General features: G+C 47.6%; 1 protein-coding gene across 3 annotated transcripts in view; it reads left to right on the top strand.

The window, feature by feature from the left end:
- bahcc1b (BAH domain and coiled-coil containing 1b) overlaps window positions 1–19895 on the top strand; it is a 65271-nt gene that overhangs the window by 16930 nt on the left and 28446 nt on the right. For all 3 annotated transcript variants that reach the window (XM_045209779.1, XM_045209780.1, XM_041858893.2), the window contains exons 3-7: window positions 13115–13264; window positions 16203–16319; window positions 16521–18740; window positions 18971–19267; window positions 19433–19582. In XM_045209779.1, the coding sequence (XP_045065714.1) occupies window positions 13115–13264; window positions 16203–16319; window positions 16521–18740; window positions 18971–19267; window positions 19433–19582 (2934 nt within the window). The remainder of the gene's footprint in view (window positions 1–13114; window positions 13265–16202; window positions 16320–16520; window positions 18741–18970; window positions 19268–19432; window positions 19583–19895) is intronic.

Below are 19895 nucleotides of genomic sequence, written 5' to 3'. Positions count from 1 at the left end.
GCTCAGGCTTAGTGCTGTAATAATCATGTTTCAGAGAGACCTGCAGACCTGGCTGTCAGACCCTCGTTGGCTCTCTCTTTCTTTAATCTGTCTCTTTTCCTCTCGCTCTATTCTTCCCCTTTTTCTCTCCCTCTCCTCTCTCTTCCTTTGTCCGCAAGTGCTGTGTCTCGTTATGTCAGCGCTGGCTCCTACACTGTGCCGTCTGTGTGTGCTGTGTGTCGTGTGTGTGTGTGTATCAGACGCTGTCTCACACTCCGCAGCCCTGTCCAGTCATCCTGATGCTCTTGTAACAGCTCTCATTGCGACTCAGAGCCAGCGAGAAAGCTGATTGGCTAAGGTGTTTCAGGCGCTCTAGCCTTGGGGTGCCATGACTTTGATCGCCACAGTTACAGAAACGAGACACCATGTTCTCTCTCTCCCCCCCAATCCAATGGCAGACTAGTTAGTGCATTCTGTCTGTGTGTCTGTCTGTGTGCCTGTCTGTCTCTCTGTACCTTTAGACAGTGGAGGAGAACAGTGGAGTGGTCCTCTGATCATAGTTAAAAGGCTAGCCGTGAATCTTTTCTAGAACAGTTTTAAAAGCCTCTACGGGAGTAGGGAGAATGTGTAATGTGTGTCTCTTTATAGCCCGACACACCAGCCCTTATCACCCACCACAGGACTCTCTATTGGTGATTTCTGCTCACATTGTTGTAATACTTGGAGGAGGAGGAGGGAAGGAGGAGAAGAGGAATGGGCATATGAAGAAAGGATAAAGGGATGAGTGCGAAGGGAAGAGTAAGAGAGGAGGAGGAAATAAAGAAGGGACGATTTAACTGAATGAAGGGAGAGAGCAGTAGGAGGGGGAGGAGAGAGGGAGGGAGGGAGGGAAAGGAGGAGAGGAGAGGGGGAGTAAAACAGCAGGATAGGAGGGGAGAAAACAGCAGGAGGGTGAGGATGGAGGGAGAGTGGAGCGGGAGGCTAGGAGGAGAGAGGGAAAGGAGGAGTGGAGAGGGGGAAGAGAGAGAGCGAGAGTGGCTGAGCGTTTCCACCTGGTTGATAATCCAGTCAGATTAACGCCGCCTGACAGCACGGACCGTCATCCCCAGCAACTCATCCGAGCGTCTCCGCGGGAACACGCTGGCGCTTAAGTGGTGTGTGTGTGTGTGTGTGTGTGTCAGTGATGAGTCAGCAGATCTGCCAAGCCTCAGGCAGAGACAGAGACAGGCCCCAGTCCCCCTCACCGTCCTCCCCAGGGGAGAAGACTTCATCTGGGGCATGGCAGCTGAGGCAACCCCCTCTATGGAGCTGGAGATGGTGGTGGTAGCAAATAGTGGGTGGTTGGGTTGATGGTGGAGATAATGTGGTTTAGCCTACGCTTGGAGAAGATGTACAAGAGCTCTTCAAATAGCTACTACACTCCAGTCAGTCACCCCCCCACACACACACACACACACACACACACACACACACACACACACACACACACACACACACACACACACACACACACACACACACACACACACACACACACACACACACAGACTAACACAGACACACACAGGTATGCTGTTATATGGGGTGACTAATTCTACTCTGCATCTGTTCTGTAGGGTGTTTGTCAGTGGCACTGCTGTAGTACGTACATTTGAAGTCGGAAGTTTACATACACTTAGGCTGGAGTCATTAAACTCGTTTTTCAACCACTCCACAAATTTCTTGTTAACAAACTATAGTTTTGGCAAGTCGGTTAGGACATCTACTTTGTGCATGACACAAGTAATTTTTCCAACAATTGTTTACAGACAGATTATTTCACTTATAATTCACTGTATCACAATTCCAGTGGGTCAGAAGTTTACATACACTAAGTTGACTGTGCCTTTAAACAGCTTGGAAAATTCAGGAAAATGGTGTCATGGCTTTAGAAGCTTCTGATAGGCTAATTGACATAATTTGAGTCAATTGGAGGTGTACCTGTGGATGTATTTCAAGGCCTACCTTCAAACTCAGTGCCTCTTTGCTTGACATCATGGGAAAATCAAAAGAAATCAGCCAAGACCTCAGAAAATAAATTGTAGACCTCCACAAGTCTGGTTCATCCTTGGGAGCAATTTCCTAATGCCTGAAGATACCACGCTCATCTGTACAAACAATAGTACGCAAGTATAAATACCATGGGACCACGCAGCCGTCATACCGCTCAGGAAGTAGATGCGTTCTGTCTCCTAGAGATGAACGTACTTTCGTGCGAAAAGTGCAAATCAATCCCAGAACAACAGCAAAGGACCTTGTGAAGATGCTGGATATCCACAGTACAACGAGTCCTATATCGACATAACCTGAAAGGCCGCTCAGCAAGGAAGAAGCCACAGCTCCAAAACCGCCATAAAAAAGCCAGACTACGGTTTGCAACTGCACATGGGGACAAAGATCGTACTTTTTGGAGAAATGTCCTCTGGTCTGATGAAACAAAAATATAACTGTTTGGCCATAATGACCATCGTTATGTTTGGAGGAAGCACGGGGGTGGCAGCATCACGCTGTGGGGGTGCTTTGCTGCAGGAGGGACTGGTGCACTTCACAAAATAAATGGCATCATGAGGAAGGGAAATTATGTGGATATATTGACATCTCAAGACATCAGTCAGGAAGTTAAAGCTTGGTCGCAAATGGGTCTTCCAAATGGATAATGACCCCAAGCATACTTCCAAAGTTGTGGCAAAATGGCTTAAGGACAACAAAGTCAAGGTATTGGAGTGGCCATCACAAAGCCCTGACCTCAATCCTATAGAAAATTAGTGGGCAGAACTGAAAAAGTGTGTGCGAGCAAGGAGGCCTACAAAGCTGACTCAGTTACACCAGCTCTGTCAGGAGGAATGGGCCAAAATTCACCCAACTTATTGTGGGAAGCTTGTGGAAGGCTACCCGAAACGTTTGACCCAAGTTAAACTGAGTTTAAATGTATTTGGCTAAGGTGTATGTAAACTTCCGACTTCAACTGTATTAATGTAATATAACCAGTCAGTTTTTGGTTGTAAAATTCAGGGATGTGTGCTGATGGACTAATGACTGAATATCTATATGAATGAAAAGACCAGCAGGAATTCCCTCTACTTCTCATCCCCTCTCTCTCTCGTCTGTACTTCTCTCTTTCTCTGAATCTCTTTCTAGATCGCTCTCTCGCTCTCTCTCTCTTACCCCCCCCCCCTTCGATGTTGTTAATAGTCCGTCCCGTTCTCTCTCGGCTCGTAGCCAGCTCACTAAATCAGAAACGATTGGAGGATTTGGCAGAGGGAGTAAGAGCTCAGTGCAGCGCCTTTGAAGTCGGAGAACGAGAGAAAAATAGCATTTTAAACTGCCCGCAAAACACAACGCTAAAAGTGCTTCTTGTTCTTTAGGAGGGAGGGGAGGTGTGTGTGTACCGGTATGTGTGGTGTGTGTGGGTTAAAGGGGGACAGAAGTAGTTGTGCAATAGTGGACAGGGTGCATACTGGCTTTTAAGTGTGCGTGTGTGCATTCGTGTGTGTGCAGGTGTACAGTAGCTGGTGTTTATGGTATTATTGTGGACAGCTACCTCTTGCCTCGGGGCCAAGGCATCCACTGTTTACATGAGCCAGAGCGATGACATCATTTAACAGGGACAGACATAATGTCATCCACGACGGGATTCCTCCTCAGGCGGCTGGTCTGGCACCTGAAAAACACACCAATGTTCAGAGATGCAGCCACGGCAACCCTCACTACGGCAACCATCAATACCTGGAGATAGCCACCTGAAATGGCCCTGAAATGTACAGCTGAAATGTGTGCGCTTCTTATTTGGTTAATGTCAGCTCTGTTTACTGCATCTTAGCTCTATTTGATTAATTTCAGCTCCGTTCAGTTCATTTGGCTCATTCATATTGTAATGCAGTCCATTGAGCAGTGTTTGTGTGTTAATGTCAGGGTCTTAGATGGATGGCGAGGTCCAGGGTTCATAAAGAGGTGAGGGAATATAGGGGGACAGTGAGGATAGAGGGGCATGGAGGATCTGCTTGAAGATGAGGGAGTATGATCCTTTTATTTAATTATATTCTGTTGTCTTCTCTTCTCTCCTTTCTTTCCCGCCCGTTCTCGATGGCAAACTCTTTATCAAATGTACTCTATCTCTCCAGACCTTTTTGTTGTATGGACTGTAAATTGTTCAGTCTCACCAACTCTATATTGGAAAATATTTTTGGGGCCATGAGGGTTACCTAAATCCATAAAGGTTGAGTATAAACTTTTGTTTATCTGGTCCAACAACTGCCAGTGTGTGTGTGTGTGTGTGTGTGTGTGTGTGTGTGTGTGTAGATGTGTGTGTGAGCGAGTGTGTATTTTTTGTGTGCATGCAAGGAAGTGACTGTGTGGAACAGTGTGGAACGGTACACCGTAACACATGAAAGCATTAAGTATATTCAGAATCCTCTGTTGAATATACATGCAGATCTGTGAGTGTGTGCCTGTCTCCTGAAAGCTCTCACCCGAGTGCAGAGAGAGAGAAAGAGGGTGAGGGAACAAGAAAAGAGAGAGACAGAGAGAAAAAAACAGAAAAAAAACAACAAAGATCTGTCATCAGTCATTCATGGATAATCAGTCTCGTGGGACACACGCACACACACACACACACACACACACACACACACACACACACACACACACACACACACACACACACACACACACACACTCATACACCCTGCCGCCTGGGTCCTAATCCTTTGGGGACTCATTGTGCCTGGGTGTGTGTCTATCTACATTTTGGCTGTTCGCTGATTAAAACCAAACTCTCGTTTTTTGCTTCATTCTCTCTATCTTTGATTGCAGGTTTAGTATTTCTCCTCCTTTTTGTCTTTTGTTTCTTGTCACTTTGATCATCATCTGTTGTCCTTTTCAATCGTTTTCATAAGAATGTGTTTTTTATGTTGGAAGCCTGCACGCATGCATTACGTGTGTGCTTTTGTGCTTACTTATGCATGCTTGAGTCGAATGTGTGCATATCAGTCAATGTTTTTCTATGCATATGTGTGCACATCTATGTGTGTGTGTCTGTGAGTTGCACTCCAGTCCTCTTTGGATTCTCATTGGATTCAATGCTCCCCCCCTCTCTTTTTCTACTCCCCCTCTCTCTCTTGGTCTCTTCAATAATGCCTTTATTGGCAGGAAATTCCCATGTAAATATTGCCAAAGTCAGGGAATATGAAATGGGACTAGATTGAATAGCTTACATATAGATGAGGTTAGGTTAGGTAAGGCTCTCTCTCTCATCTCTATTGCTCTCTCGCTCTCACTCAACTCTCTCACACACTCTCTTTTTCACTCATTCTCTTTCTTTTACTCATACGCTCTCCCTGTCCTATTTGCTCTATCTCTCATGCTCTTAGGCTACTAACCTCCGTCCCCCTCTCGTATGCTGCATGCACTGGCACACATTCACTGTCTGACTGAAGACACACACACTCTAATGCTTTGTGTAGATATAGTGCAGACACACTGACACCTGTGCAGAGAGCCGTTAACAGTCTATTTAGGTAAAGCAAAGTGCTGCATGCATAAACCACAACCCACACACACAAACACACACACAACACACACACACACACACACACACACACACACACACACACACACACACACACACACACACACACACACACACACACACACACACACACACACACACACACACTGATGCTTGTGTAGATATAGTGCTCCGAGGGTGCTTGTGTTGAGTAGGTGGGTACAGGGTTTGTTCTAACTTTAGATAAGTAACTCCTACCTCCACTCAAATCAGAGCATTGGCAACACTGGATTTACTGACTGTTTTGACCAATACCAAAAGTGGTTTATTTCAGATTCTTCAAAAATTGGTGCTTGTGGGTACCTAATTTAGCACAGTCATGCTCTCTCTCTCTCTCTCTCTCTCTCTCTCTCTCTCTCTCTCTCTCTCTCTCTCTCTCTCTCTCTCTCTCTCTCTCTCTCTCTCTCTCTCTCTGTCTGTCTGTCTGTCTGTCTGTCTGTCTGTCTGTCTTCTCTCTCTCTCTCTCTCTCTCTCTCTCTGTCTGTCTGTCTGTCTGTCTGTCTGTCTGTCTGTCTGTCTGTCTCTCTCTCTCTCTCTCTCTCTCTCTCTCTCTCTCTCTCTCTCTCTCTCTCTCTCTCTCTCTCTCTCTCTCTCTCTCTCTCTCTCTGTCTGTCTGTCTGTCTGTCTGTCTGTCTGTCTGTCTGTCTCTCTCTCCTCTCTTTGCATGGTTCATGTATGTTTTGAATCAGCCAGGGCTAGAGGATGAATGGACAAGAGGTGTGGCAGACAAGTCTGGGCCAAGGAGTGACGACTAGACACACACTCTTGCACTATTGACTCCCATCAGTCTCCTGCAGTATAGGCAGATCACCACAGGCTCTCCAGAAATATCATCCACCCTTGTGCTTTTCATTAGTGTGGACTTGGATGGCCCATATCCCCACATCCTGTTACTATGGTGAACATGGAAAGTTCACTCATCCCTTTACTTCCTGAAAGCCCATATATGGTTGTTCCTTCCACGTGGGCTGGGTGAGGTCTAGCCAGAAGAACTCGGCGGTTATGATACTGGAACCATTTCTTCCTCTCCTAATGGGTTAATCTGGGCCTGATTCTTTAACTTGAAAACGGACTAAACTGATGTCAGCAGGGACTGGGATGTCAGTCCATAGACCAGGGGTTGGGAAAAGGTGGTTCTAATGTCTCAGGGCACATGGAGTTCTGCAACCCACTGTTTAACACTTGAGTAATTCGCACAAGTTCAGTTTCTTTCAAATCAGCATCTGATTCAGATCTGGGAAACAGCTGTTTGCCTTCTGTAAGCAATCAAATGCAGAGAACCAGCAGACTCATCTTGGGGTAACAGGGTAGGGTATACTAGGAATAACGGGGTAGTGGGGACCTGAATGTGTGAGGGCTGTTATAAGGTTCCCCCCTTCTCTAACCCTTCAGTACAGAGAGAAATAGAGGGAGCGAGAAAGAGAAAAATAGAGGTTCCCCCTCTCTTCCCCTCCTGTACATATTCTGCTGATTTATGCGCCTCAGAGGGAAATCTCTCATTTGTAGCTTTTCATCTCTTTTTTTCATTTTCATTTTTTTTATTTTTTTTTCTCTCTCTCCGGCTCCCGTAATGTAATTCAGTACTGCTGGTTGTCCCAGGCGACATGCTCTCTCTCTCTGCCTCGCTAGCACTCTCTCGTACACACACACACACACATTCATTCTCTCACCATTTCTCTCTCTCTCTCTCTCTCTCTCTCCTCGCTCTCTTTGATGAAGTAACATGAATGAGTCAGGAGAAGAACTGTAGAGGGATAAAAGAGGCAGAACTGAAGGGAAAAGCAATCTAGATCTTGTTTAACAAAAAGCCTCTCTTTTTCTGGCTGTGTGTGAGTGTTTTTGTAAACAATGCTTGGCGCCTGCTCACATTTGTAGGGTGTGTGTGTGTACCACTGCCACCTTATTTGAGTGCTCCTGTCACTTTTGCAATTCCTTCCCATCAAAACATATCAGAAGGACCTGCCACACACTCGCTGAGGGCGGTGTGCCAGGACTGTGGGTGGTTGGAGCATGTTGAAAGGGTCGGACGGAGGGGAAGGTGCCAACTGTGCAGCAGTGAGCGGAACAGCTCAGCTAACAAGAGTCAGAACCTCTGATACACACAGGGAGACACACACACAATTACCTATTTTTCCACTCCTATTCCAATATATTTTTTCTGTTAATTTGTAAAATGTTATTCATTATTTTGCAGTATACAGTTGAAGTCGGAAGTTTACATACACTTAGGTTGGATTCATTAAAACTCGTTTTTCAACCACTCCACAAATGTCTTGTTAACAAACTATAGTTTTGGCAAGTCGGTTAGGACATCTACTTTGTGCATGACACAAGTAATTTTTCCAACAATTGTTTACAGACAGATTATTTCACTTATAATTCACTGTATCACAATTCCAGTGGGTCAGAAGTTTACATACACTAAGTTGACTGTGCCTTTAAACAGCTTGGAAAATTCAGGAAAATGGTGTCATGGCTTTAGAAGCTGCTGATAGGCTAATTGACATAATTTGAGTCAATTGGAGGTGTACCTGTGGATGTATTTCAAGGCCTACCTTCAAACTCAGTGCCTCTTTGCTTGACATCATGGGAAAATCAAAAGAAATCAGCCAAGATCTCAGAAAAAAATTGTAGACCTCCACAAGTCTGGTTTATCCTTGGGAGCAATTTCCACACGCCTGAAGGTACCACGTTCATCTGTACAAACAATAGTAGGCAAGTATAAACACCATGCGACCACGCAGCCGTCTTACCGCTCAGGAAGGAGACGCGTTCTGTCTCCTAGAGATGAACATACTTTGGTGCGAAAAGTACAAATCAATCCCAGAACAACAGCAAAGGACCTTGTGAAGATGCTGGAGGAAACAGGTACAAAAGTATCTATATCCACAGTAAACCGAGTCCTATATCGACATAACCTGAAAGGCCGCTCAGCAAGGAAGAAGCCACAGCTCCAAAACCGCCATAAAAAAGCCAGACTATGGTTTGCAACTGCACATGGGGACAAAGATCGTACTTTTGGGGGAAATGTCCTCTGCTCTGATAGAGTTGAAATGTTTGGCCATAATGACCATCGTTATGTTTGGAGGAAAAAGGGTGTCGCTTGCAAGCCGAAGAACACCATCGCAACCGTGAAGCACAGGGGTGGCAGCATCATGCTGTGGGGGTGCTTTGCTGCAGGAGGGACTGGTGCACTTCACAAAATAGATGGCATCATAAGGAAGGAAAATTATGTGGATATATTGAAGCAACATCTCAAGACATCAGTCAGGAAGTTAAAGCTTGGTCGCAAATGGTTCTTCCAAATGGACAATGACCCCAAGCATACTTCCAATGTTGTGGCAAAATGGCTTAAGGACAACAAAGTCAAGGTATTGGAGTGGCCATCACAAAGCCCTGACCTCAATCCTAAAGAACATTTGTGGGCAGAACTGAAAAAGCTTGTGCAAGCAAGGAGGCCTACAAACCTGACTCAGTTACACCAGCTCTGTCAGGAGGAATGGGCCAAAATTCACCCAACTTATTGTGGGAAGCTTGTGGAAGGCTACCCGAAATGTTTGATCCAAGTTAAACAATTTAAAGGCAATGCTACCAAATACTAATTGAGTGTATGTAAACTTCTGACCCACTGGGAATGTGATGAAAGAAATAAAACCTGAAATAAATCATTATCTCTACTATTATTCTGACATTTCACATTCATAAAATAAAGTGGTGATCCTAACTGACCTAAGACAGGGAATTTTTACTAGGATTAAATGTCAGGAATTGTGAAAAACTGAGTTTAAATGTATTTGGCTAAGGTGTATGTAAACTTCCGACTTCAACTGTATTTGTGTCAAGTGGAGGTAGTGTGTGTCGTGTTCAGTGGTCAGTATGTCAGCCTGTGGACAGAGGCACTGTTAATTGGCTAAAGTGACAATAGAACATGAGGGGATATTGATCTCCGATTGGCTGCTGATCGATTGCGTCTACCAACCTCCCATCTCACAGGAGTGTGTGTGTGCCAGCGAGCATGCGTGCGCGGGTGTGTGTGTGTGTGCATGCAAGTGTGTGTGTGTGTGTGTCCATTGATCAGGGGCAGTCCATTCAAGCAAGAGTAGGCTACTTGGAGGAAGGTTATTCACAGTGAGCTAAACTGAAGGAAATTCCTCTTCATCCCTTCCCTCCCTACTCTCTATCTGTGTTTGAGAGTCCCACATAACTTCCCTCACTCTTGTTAATTTGTTCCTTTTTTTTCATAATAGTAGTGTGTGTGTGTGTGTGTGTGTGTGTGTGTGTGTGTGTGTGTGAGACAGAGACAGAGAGAGACCTTGAGCCGTCTAGTCAATTATGTTTTCACTCTGCTTCTCCCAGTCAAATACCACTCTGCTGCTGTGGAAAAGAAACCGACCAAAGGGAGTGAGTGTGTGTTTGTGTACTTGTGGCTTTTAACATAGAACTGGACTCACATTGGCAGAAGACAACCAGATCTGGGAATCTTGGAATATGGAAGTATTGTTGATCCGCGTCAGTAATGTGGTCTCCGGACCCATCTCTGGTGTCTCCCAGGTGATGTCTTCAGTGTCAAAGGTCATTGATGCGAGGCCTGGGAAGACGGCATCTGCTAGGCCAATCAGAGATGTTTTGTTTGTGCTTGGTGTCCTTGACATTCTTTATGAGCCACTTCCCTACATCAAGACCCTCCTCATTTTCTCCCTTGTTCTCCTAGCTCTTAGCCTGTATGCCCATCTGTCTGTATCTACTATAGCTTGTGGTTGTTAACATGTGGTTGTCTTACCAAACATGGCTACAATGTTGAATGCAGAAACAAACAGTTAGGTACCGGAGCTATGGTTTAGATCTGAGTAGGGGTTATTTCTGGTTGTGATATACAGCACATCTGGAATGTGGGGTCCCAACAATCTCTCACAGTCTCACTGAAGAATTAGACGTTCATCCACGTTCTCCAAATGTCAAATTTAGAAGTTGCTCCAAACGTACAGTTTAGAAGTTGCTCCAAACGTACAGTTTAGAAGTTGCTCCAAACGTACAGTTTAGAAGTTGCTCCAAACGTACAGTTTAGAAGTTGCTCCAAACGTACAGTTTAGAAGTTGCTCCAAACGTACAGTTTAGAAGTTGCTCCAAACGTAAAGTTTAGAAGTTGCTCCAAACGTACAGTTTAGAAGTTGCTCCAAATGTACAGTTTAGAAGTTGATCCAAACATACAGTTTAGAAGTTGCTCCAAATGTACAGTTTAGAAGTTGCTCCAAACGTACAGTTTAGAAGTTGCTCCAAACGTACAGTTTAGAAGTTGCTCCAAACGTACAGTTTAGAAGTTGCTCCAAACGTACAGTTTAGAAGTTGCTCCAAACGTACAGTTTAGTAGTTGCTCCAAACGTAAAATTTTGAAGTTGCTCCAAACGTACAGTTTAGAAGTTGCTCCAAACATACAGTTTAGAAGTTGCTCCAAATGTACAGTTTTAAGTTACTCCAAACGTACAGTTTAGAAGTTGCTCCAAACGTACAGGTAGGGGCGGCAGGTAGCTTAGTGGTTAAGAGCGTTGTGCCAGTAACCGAAAGGTCACTGGTTCTAATCCCTGAGCCGACTAGGTGAAAAATCTGTCTGTGTGCCCTTGAGCAAGGCACTTAACCCTAATTGCTCCTGTAAGTCGCTCTGGATAAGAGCATCTGCTAAATGACAAAAAATAAAAATAATAATAATAATAATGTTGCTCCAAACGTACAGTTTAGAAGTTGCTCCAAAAGTACAGTTTAGAAGTTACTCCAAACTTACAGTTTAGAAGTTGCTCCAAACGTACAGTTTAGAAGTTGCTCCAAACGTACAGTTTAGAAGTTGCTCCAAACGTACAGTTTAGAAGTTGTTTTTGCTCCTGCTGCTCTGTATCATTCCATTTCTCCACATTTCCAAGTTAAGGGTTTAGGCACTAAGTTAAGTTTAGGCACTTATTCCGAATGGTTATGGTAATGGTTAAGGTAATGGTTAAGGTAATAGTTAAGGTTTGGGATAGGGTTGAAATAAAAATCGAGTTTCTCCACGACTGGGATCGAACACGCAACCTCCTGATCCAGAGTTATGCCCACCCGCCACCCCTGTCCACAACACCTTAGCAAAACCCAAGCCTACTTGATGGTAATAGCGCTCACTGTTGCCCCTAGTGGCCGGTGTTGAAGGTATTTCCCGACGTCCTCAGGACATGGATAAATGTCAAATTTTGACGTCAATCTTGAAAGATCTCCCTGGGGTTCCAGCTGTGTGTTTTTACAAGGCTTGGGAGACATTTTACAAAAGAGAAAGAGAGGAGAGAGCAACAGAGAGAAGGAGCAGGAGTAGAAGAGAGAGATGCGGATAGAGAGAGGGATAGAGGGAGATAGAAGGATGTACGCAACAAAGGGAAGTGGAGAGAGAGGGAAAGGAGGAGAGAAATATGGTGGCAGTTGGCTTCTGAGAGGATTTTCCATATCAGCGGCCCAGAGGGAGAACAAATATGATTTTCTCCTCAACACACAGACGGAAAACAGAGCAGAACGAGAGGAGAGGAGTGAAAGAGAGAGGGAAGTGAGAGATGGAAGTCATGAGATAGACTCTCTCTGTCTGACGTGAATTGACCCAGTTTTGTTTGAGAACTGGTTTCCTGGACATCGATGTGTTGTCTGTGTGTGTGTTTGTGCGTGCGTGCGTCCGTCCTCTATCTGAACCCCTGTGATGCAGCGTGGGAACCTAACCTCACACACGTCTGGAGTGTTTTCTAGGATGGCACAAGTTCACAGTTAGTACAACCATCAGGGCAGACAGACAATTGTCTTCTGGGGGAGAGAGAGTTGAGAGAGAGACAGAGAAAACAACATTCTGGTATGGGAAGTCATGTCTGGGTTTCTTTAAACAGCTTTCAGGTTTTACCCAGAAATCTGGTTTATTATGACTACACTGAGCTGAGTGAAACTATAGACGGTTTCTCCTTTTAGATTGAGAGGGTGTGTGTGTGTGTGTGTGTGTGTGTGTGTGTGTGTGTGTGTGTGTGTGTGTGTGTGTGTGTGTGTGCTCCAGCTGTAATAATAGAACGCCCGACTGACCCGCCTCCTTGTCCACAGACCATTGCCCCTTTCCTGTCCCCTTCAGTCTCTTACCCCTAACCCTCCTCACCCTCTCTCACCCCCTCCTCACATCCCATCCTATCACATTATTATTGACCCTATTCTGTTAAAATACTATTTGTGTGTGTGTAGAGACAGCATCTTAGATGTGAGGCAGTTGAGGGTTATTGTGGTTGTGGTTGTTTGGGGTGTTTTGTAGTGGTCTGACTGTCAAGGGCGTGACTGTGTGTGTGTGCGCGCGCCCGTCCGTGCGTGCCTGTGCGCGCATGTGTGTTTGCAGGCATTGTGTGCAACAGACTATTGTGGCTAGTTTGTCTGTCAAAGGTTTTCAGCAAGTTTAAATGGTCTTTCTCTATCTCTCTCTTAACACAAGAAGCTTTACAAGTGAAATAACTTACATTTCTCTCTCTCTCTCTCTCTCACTCTCTCTCTCAGGTGCATCGTTCATGGGCTCATTCCTGGCCAGCAGTTTGGGCTCTCCCCAGTCTCACCCATCCGGCCCCCCTGCCTCCCCTTCCTCCCCCTCCTACAGGGGAGGACCTCACTCCAGCGCCTCTCCCATCTGGTTCCCCCACTCACATGAAGGTAAGACAGACACACACACACACACCAGGCTGTGTAAGCCTTGGAGTGTTGCTGTGTAAACAGAAACGTGGCTGGTCCGTGTTTTGGCTCGGGGCTTCTTTAAGGCACGTAATGACTCTGTCCCTATCTATCAGACCTGGGATTACACTCTCTGGGAACAGGGATTGGGAGGGTGTGTGTGTGGATGTGTGTGCACATGCTTGCTCACTCTCTCTGTTGCCCCACTCCTTTCTCTCTCCCCCTCTCTCATAGACTTTCCCCTTCCCCTCTCATCTCTTATCTACCCTCTTTTCTCCTCTCAACCCCTCTCTTCTCTCAGCCCCGCCTCTCCTCACTTACCCCCTGCCCTCCTTGTGGGTATCAGGAGTGTAGTTTCGGGAGCCCCTATACCCCGTCACCCCCCTCTCTCAGACCGCAGCCCCGCCCTCAGGGCCCCTCTGGGCTAACCGACCTCCAACGGCCCCCTTCCTGCTACACACACACACACAAATACAACGTTTTGTGTCTTTTGGACGGGTGCACCATATCTTCTTTTGGCTGTTAACCGTTTGCGGTCAGAAAGAGAAGTTGTCTCAGTTATCTACCCCAGTCAGGTGTGTGTGTGTGTGTGTGTGTGTGTGTGTGTGTGTGTGTGTGCGCAGTTTCAAGGGGAGATGAGCTAAAACAGATAACACAAAACAGAATGCTGCTTATGCATGTTAATGTAGGTAGGTGCAGAAGATACCAAATGTTTTATATATACAGTAAAAGCAGCATACTAGTCAGAGAGAGGGAGAGTTGCTAATGTTTTCTTGTTGTTAATTTAAAACTGCCTGGAGCTTATTTGGATTGAATTGAATTCATAGAAAGAGTAAAAGAGAGCGGAAGTGTTGAATTGTGATAGTCAGACAGTGAGAGCAGGAGAAATATAGAGAGAGGGAGAGGGAGCGAGGAGAAAAAGAGAGAGAGAGAGGGAGAGAGGGGGAGAAAAAGAGAGGGGGAGAGAGAGAGGAGAAAAAGAGAGCGAGCGAAAACGTTTGTGAGTATCAGACGGATTCCTCTCTGTGTGGCTCACCTTTGATGTGTGTGTGTATGAACACGCTCGCACGCACGCATGCACAGACACACACACACACACTACAAATGATTGTTTTGAAGAATCCAAGCCAGGGAGCACCAGTAGGCAGACTGCCAGCTGGCCTCAGTCCAGAGAGTGGAGCACAGCCAGTACAGAGAGGAGAGCCTGGACACACACACACACACACACATACACACACACACACACACACACACACTCTACTCTCTGTCAAACACCTGTCCTTGTCTTCCCCGTTTCCCATGTGTTCTTGCTTTTCCTCCCTTTCTTCTTGTCTTATCTTAAAGCTCTCCACTCCCCTTCATTTAGTCCTTCAACTTCCATCCTCTCTCCCTACATCTCTATTCCCTCTCTCCTTATTCTCTCACTCCACTACTCCAACTCCACTACTCCAACTCCACTATTCCAACTCCACTACTCCAACTCCCTTCCCTACAGATTAGAGTTTTTATTGACAGAGTTCTCAAACTGTTTTGGTGTGTGCATGTTCTCACTCCATTTCCCTCCCTTGATCCCACATCTTTCCCCCCTTTCTTGTCCCCTGTCTCCTCTCCTTCTCTTTTTCTCTCTCTCGCTCTCTTCCCCCACCTTCTCCTTCTCCATCTCTCTCTGATCCCCTTCTCTCCTCCCCTTTCCTTTTTCCCTCCCTCCCTCCCTTCTCTCTCTCTCTCTCTCTCTCTCTCTCTCTCTCTCTCTCTCTCTCTCTCTCTCTCTCTCTCTCTCTCCTCCCCCATCTCTCTCCTCCCCCATCTCTCTCTGTTAGGTTTATCCCTCACCATTAGCCTGTGACTGCCTCTAGATGGCCGATGGAGCCTTTTGGTTAATTGTTGCCATTTAGATTAACTGGTTGTTAAAAAACACACACATGCACGCACACGCACACACACTGACTGGGACCAACATGTCGGGGGTGTTGGTGGTTTTGTGCGTCTGAGGAATGTGGAGGATGAGTTTTATGGAGTGCTGTTTACTTTGGCCACCACCGTTAAACTGTTAACTGCTGCCAATTAACCGGCGGCAAGGACACTCTGGGGCTTGAAACCAGCTGGGAAACCAATTTGGGAAAGGGCACAAACACACACACACACACACACACACACACACACACACACACACACATCAAGCATTTTGGTCACTCTCACTGTGTGTAGGAGGCCCAGTGTGTGCAACGTGTGTTTGTGCGTGTGTAGGACTACATGTTTGCATGTGTTTGATGTATGTGTGTGTGTGTGTGTGTGTGTGTCTGGTTTGTGTGTTTTGTCTGCTTCATGGTGACATAAATATTTGGTTTTCACATAAATATCCTCTCACCCCCCGTTGAGGTCTCCGCTATCCCAGGATGCAGTTCAATGTCCTTGGAGGCGAGGAGTTGAGCAGAACGGCCATTTACCTCCCGCTGACCCCCTGGGAAGAACTCTCTCTGTGTGTGTGTGTGTGTGTGTGTGTGTGTGTGTGTGTGTGTGTGTGTGTGTGTGTGTGTGTGTGTGTGTGTGTGTGTGTGTGTGTGTGTGTGTGAAAAGGCGCGGGTTGAAATGGGTTATGGGCACCACTATTTGTCTTGGATGAGCGTCCTGAAGAGAAAAACACAGACTTATTTTGTATAAGCAAAGTCCATCCTGAAAAATACTCAGCTCTTGGCAGTTACACTCTGTTATGGTTGTTGTCACCGCTGTGTCCACTGTAAATGATGGGGATAATCATGTTGGGGGCATTTAATAGAGGTCTTGTGGTCAAAATGACATTGAATTTCATTGAACTTCTTCCTCTCTCTCTCTCTCTCTCTCTCTCTCTCTCTCTCTCTCTCTCTCTCTCTCTCTCTATGTCCTTGCTCTCTCTCACTCTCCCCTCCTCTTTCTCTCTCAGGGTATCCCCGTTATTCAGGAGGTCTGACCTCCCCCTTTCTTCCCATGAGCCACTTGGATCACCATAGCAACAGCAGCGTTCTCTACGGACAGCACCGATTCTACGACACTCAGAAAGGTGTGTGTGTGAGAACTATTTTATGTGTATTTTAACTGTATTTTTTTGCTACAGAACCACTTTCTGTATGTTGCTATTTAGTAATTTTGTAGTGAAATGGCATCAGCCAAATTTAAATCCATATTTATTTTTCTATTTTTTGAATTTCTTTATTTTCTACATTTTGCAATCCTTACACATAATATTTTTTTATCTTTCCAGATCATTTCTATCTGAGAAGTCTGCCGTCCCAGCCCCCTCTTCTCTCAACCAATCACAGCCTTCCGACACTGTCTAGGACTGCCCCCGGACATCCTCTGGGGTCCTGCAGCAGAGAAACAGACTCTGGGGAAGGAGGAGGGGGAGGGGGACCCCAAAAGAGCTCCAAGGAACCGGGGATGATGGAAAAGAGTGTGTCGAAAGAGAAAGAGAGATCCAGCAGCAAAGAGAGACCCCAGGAGAGCAAAGAGAGACATCATCATCCCAACCATCAACATCAGCCTCATTCGCTTTCTCACCCCCACTTCCTCCCCACTCACATTGGTGAGGAGGACCACAGACACAAAACCCCCAACCTGCCCACGGAATACAGGGACGACCCCGCAAAGCACGGAAACGACCCCTTAAACCAGGGCTCCAAACACATGACTAACTGTGCTCAACTTAGTAAACTATCCAATGGTGACTCTGGGTCTGGGTCCAAGGGCGGGTCCCTGAACAGCTGTGGAGGTGGAGGTGAAGGGGGTAGCAGACCCCAGGGGAGTGGTAGTGGGGGGGCGAGACGATGCTCCAAGGAAGGTGGTGTGAGTGGGGAGATGAGGATAAGTGAAACTCTTCCCTCCTCCTCGTCAGACTGTCTGCGTCGAGCAGCCATGATGGGACCCCACAACCCCCATGCCATGGCTTCCTACTCCATGCCGCCCCCGCCCCTTCCTCCACCACTACATATGGGGCCTGCTGTGGGAGGGGGCTGGCTGCACCATCCTCACCACCCCCATCACCCCCACCCTGAGTTCTACTGCCCCCCTCCCCCCCTCACCCTCACCCCCCCTAAAGACAGAGGATCAGGGAGGGAGGCGAAAGTCTCTGGCCCAACGTACGTCCCCTCAGTCGGGCCTTTTGGGGACATGGGGTCCCCTGACTGCCGTGGTGCTGGAGGAGGAGTAGGTGGAAGCGGAGCTAAGGATGTAAAAGGGGCAGAGAAGAGCGGAGGAGGAGGAAGAGGAGGAGGCTCTAGTGAAAGTCTTCATTCTCTTCTTCATCCTCATCATCCTCAGTCTAGTAACTGCCAGAGGAAGCTGTCGTCCCAGACGCAGCAGCCCCAGCCCCATCAACAGCAGCTGGGCTACGGCAAGGCAGACAAGCCCCCAGACTGGAACCAGAACCACAAATACAACCACCACAGCCAGAACTACCAGCCCAACTCCCAGTCTCAACCTCAGCCCCATAACCCTAACCCCCAGTCCCACCACCCTAACCCCCAGCCCGGGCCTCGCACCTGCAGCCTAGAGGCCTCTTCCTCCAGGGGAGACTTGGAGGTCCTAGAGGTCTACCGGCCCTCCCTGCCTCTTGAAGCCCAGAGCGCTTACCCCGGGGCTGGGCACCACGCCACCAAGACTGGGCCCTACGCCAGCACCCCGCCCTTCCGGGACTGTTCCCACTCAGCTCCTCCTGAGGGAAAGGGGGGGTCGGGGGGGAGTGCCCAAAGAAAGGGGCAGAAGGTTGCTAGGATAAGGCACCAGCAGCACAGTAGTCATGGCAGCGGGTCGGGTTCTGATGGATCAGGCACTGAGAGGGGGAGAGAGGGGGGGAGGCAGAGCCAAAATCAGAATGGTGAGGGTGGTGTTGTCATGGGGTACGGGGGTCAAACGCCCTCCACACTGCACCCCTGGGGGGTACTGAGAGGTCCCCAAGAGGACGAGAGGAGGATGTCCCCCCACACAGAGTCCTACCCCGATAACAGGACTCAAAACCACCATGACCAACAGCAGTCTATGACAGCACCTCACCCCTCTCACCCCCACTCTCACCACTCCTCCCACTCCTCCCCCCACCTAGAGGGAGAGAGCAGCGCCATGAAGAACCTAATGAACTACAGTTCCCAGCAGCCTTTGCTGCTCTCCCAGAGGAGTCCCTTCGGGGGGCTGGGCTGCCTGAAACAAGGGGGCGAGAGGGGAGTGAAAGGGGGTAGACCCAGCGCCCCTCAGGACCCCCCCAAACAGCCCCTACCCCCTAGGAGAGGGTCCACCAGCGAGGGGGAAAGGATGGATGGAGGGGGAAGAGGGGAGAGGGAGACGGGGGAGACACACGGGGAGGGGGAGGTGCGACAGCCCCCTGTGGGTATAGCTGTGGCGGTCGCCCGGCAGAGAGAGCCCCTCCAACGCCCCTCTGACACCCTCCCAGGACACAGCCGACAGGGCAGGGTGTTGCCCAGCATCAAAGGTGAGAGCTGGATCTATTTATCTGTATGTCTCTGTATTTATGCACGCATGTTAGTCTTAGCTTCAGTATTGGAATGTTTTTAAATGTTTTTTCAACTCTTTCAACAGCTGCGTTGTGTTTAGAAATCTGGCATGACTTATTAAGAATTATGGCATAGCTAGGCTAGCTTTGTTTAAGGGTTACCAGATCTGCTTTCTAAACCCTCTCTCTCCCGCTGTGTGTGTTGCCAGGTGTTTCTCGCTCTGTGTACCCGCTGGGCCGGGAGGCAGAAGAGAGGAAAAGGATGACCGAGGAGCAGCTGAGCCTTCATCACCTCGACCGAGACAGAGAACTCCTCATCAGGGAAAACAAGGAGAGAGGGGAGTTTGCCAGGATCCACCCATCCAGCAGTTGCCATGGTGACCTGACCTCTCACCTTCTGGTGCCCGGCAGGGCCAGCCAATTAGGTGGAGACCCTTCTGCTCATGCCCACCACCATTGGATGCAGCGGACTGGAAGTCCCTCCCTTTGGATGGGCCATTCATATGGTGAGCTGAGCATTCTTGTTTTCCTCAGTACAGTTTCCCCACAGACCATGACAAACAATAATATTGTTGTAAAACTGTCTTTACACATGGATCAGGAAGTGTGGAAATAACATGCAGAAACAAACTCAAAGTTCATGTTCTAAACATCTGTTTTCTCTGTCTCAGGTCTGAGCCATGCGGCGCTGCACCAGAGTATGGGCCCAGGGTTTGGCCCTGGCCTGCCCAGCCCCCTGCAGCCTGTGCTGCCTCTGTCCCAGGACCCCTCTGGCTCCCTGGTGGTCCTGCCCTCGGAGCCTGGAGCACACCACCACCTGGGTAAGACACACAAACACACATGCAGGCCACGCACGCACGCACGCACACACACGCACACACATACCCAGCCAGTTAGCCAGCGCTAAAGATGAACCTCCATTAGAATGGTTTGCATAATGCTTTACACTCAGAGAGGAGGCATTAGAATATCTGCTCCCATTAACAGAACCATAAAACACAGAGTCTCTGACAGAGGGACTTAGCCAACCATTTTACTATGATTAGCTAATGATACTAAAATTCAGGGAGAGAGATGGCACCGCTTCTCATGGTTCAGCCACAGAGAGAAAGATGCAGTGTGTGGGTGTGTGTG

This window comes from Coregonus clupeaformis, chromosome 31 (assembly GCF_020615455.1).
Source record: "Coregonus clupeaformis isolate EN_2021a chromosome 31, ASM2061545v1, whole genome shotgun sequence".
Lineage (NCBI taxonomy): Eukaryota > Metazoa > Chordata > Actinopteri > Salmoniformes > Salmonidae > Coregonus > Coregonus clupeaformis.
This window is presented reverse-complemented; position numbering and strand designations above follow the sequence as displayed.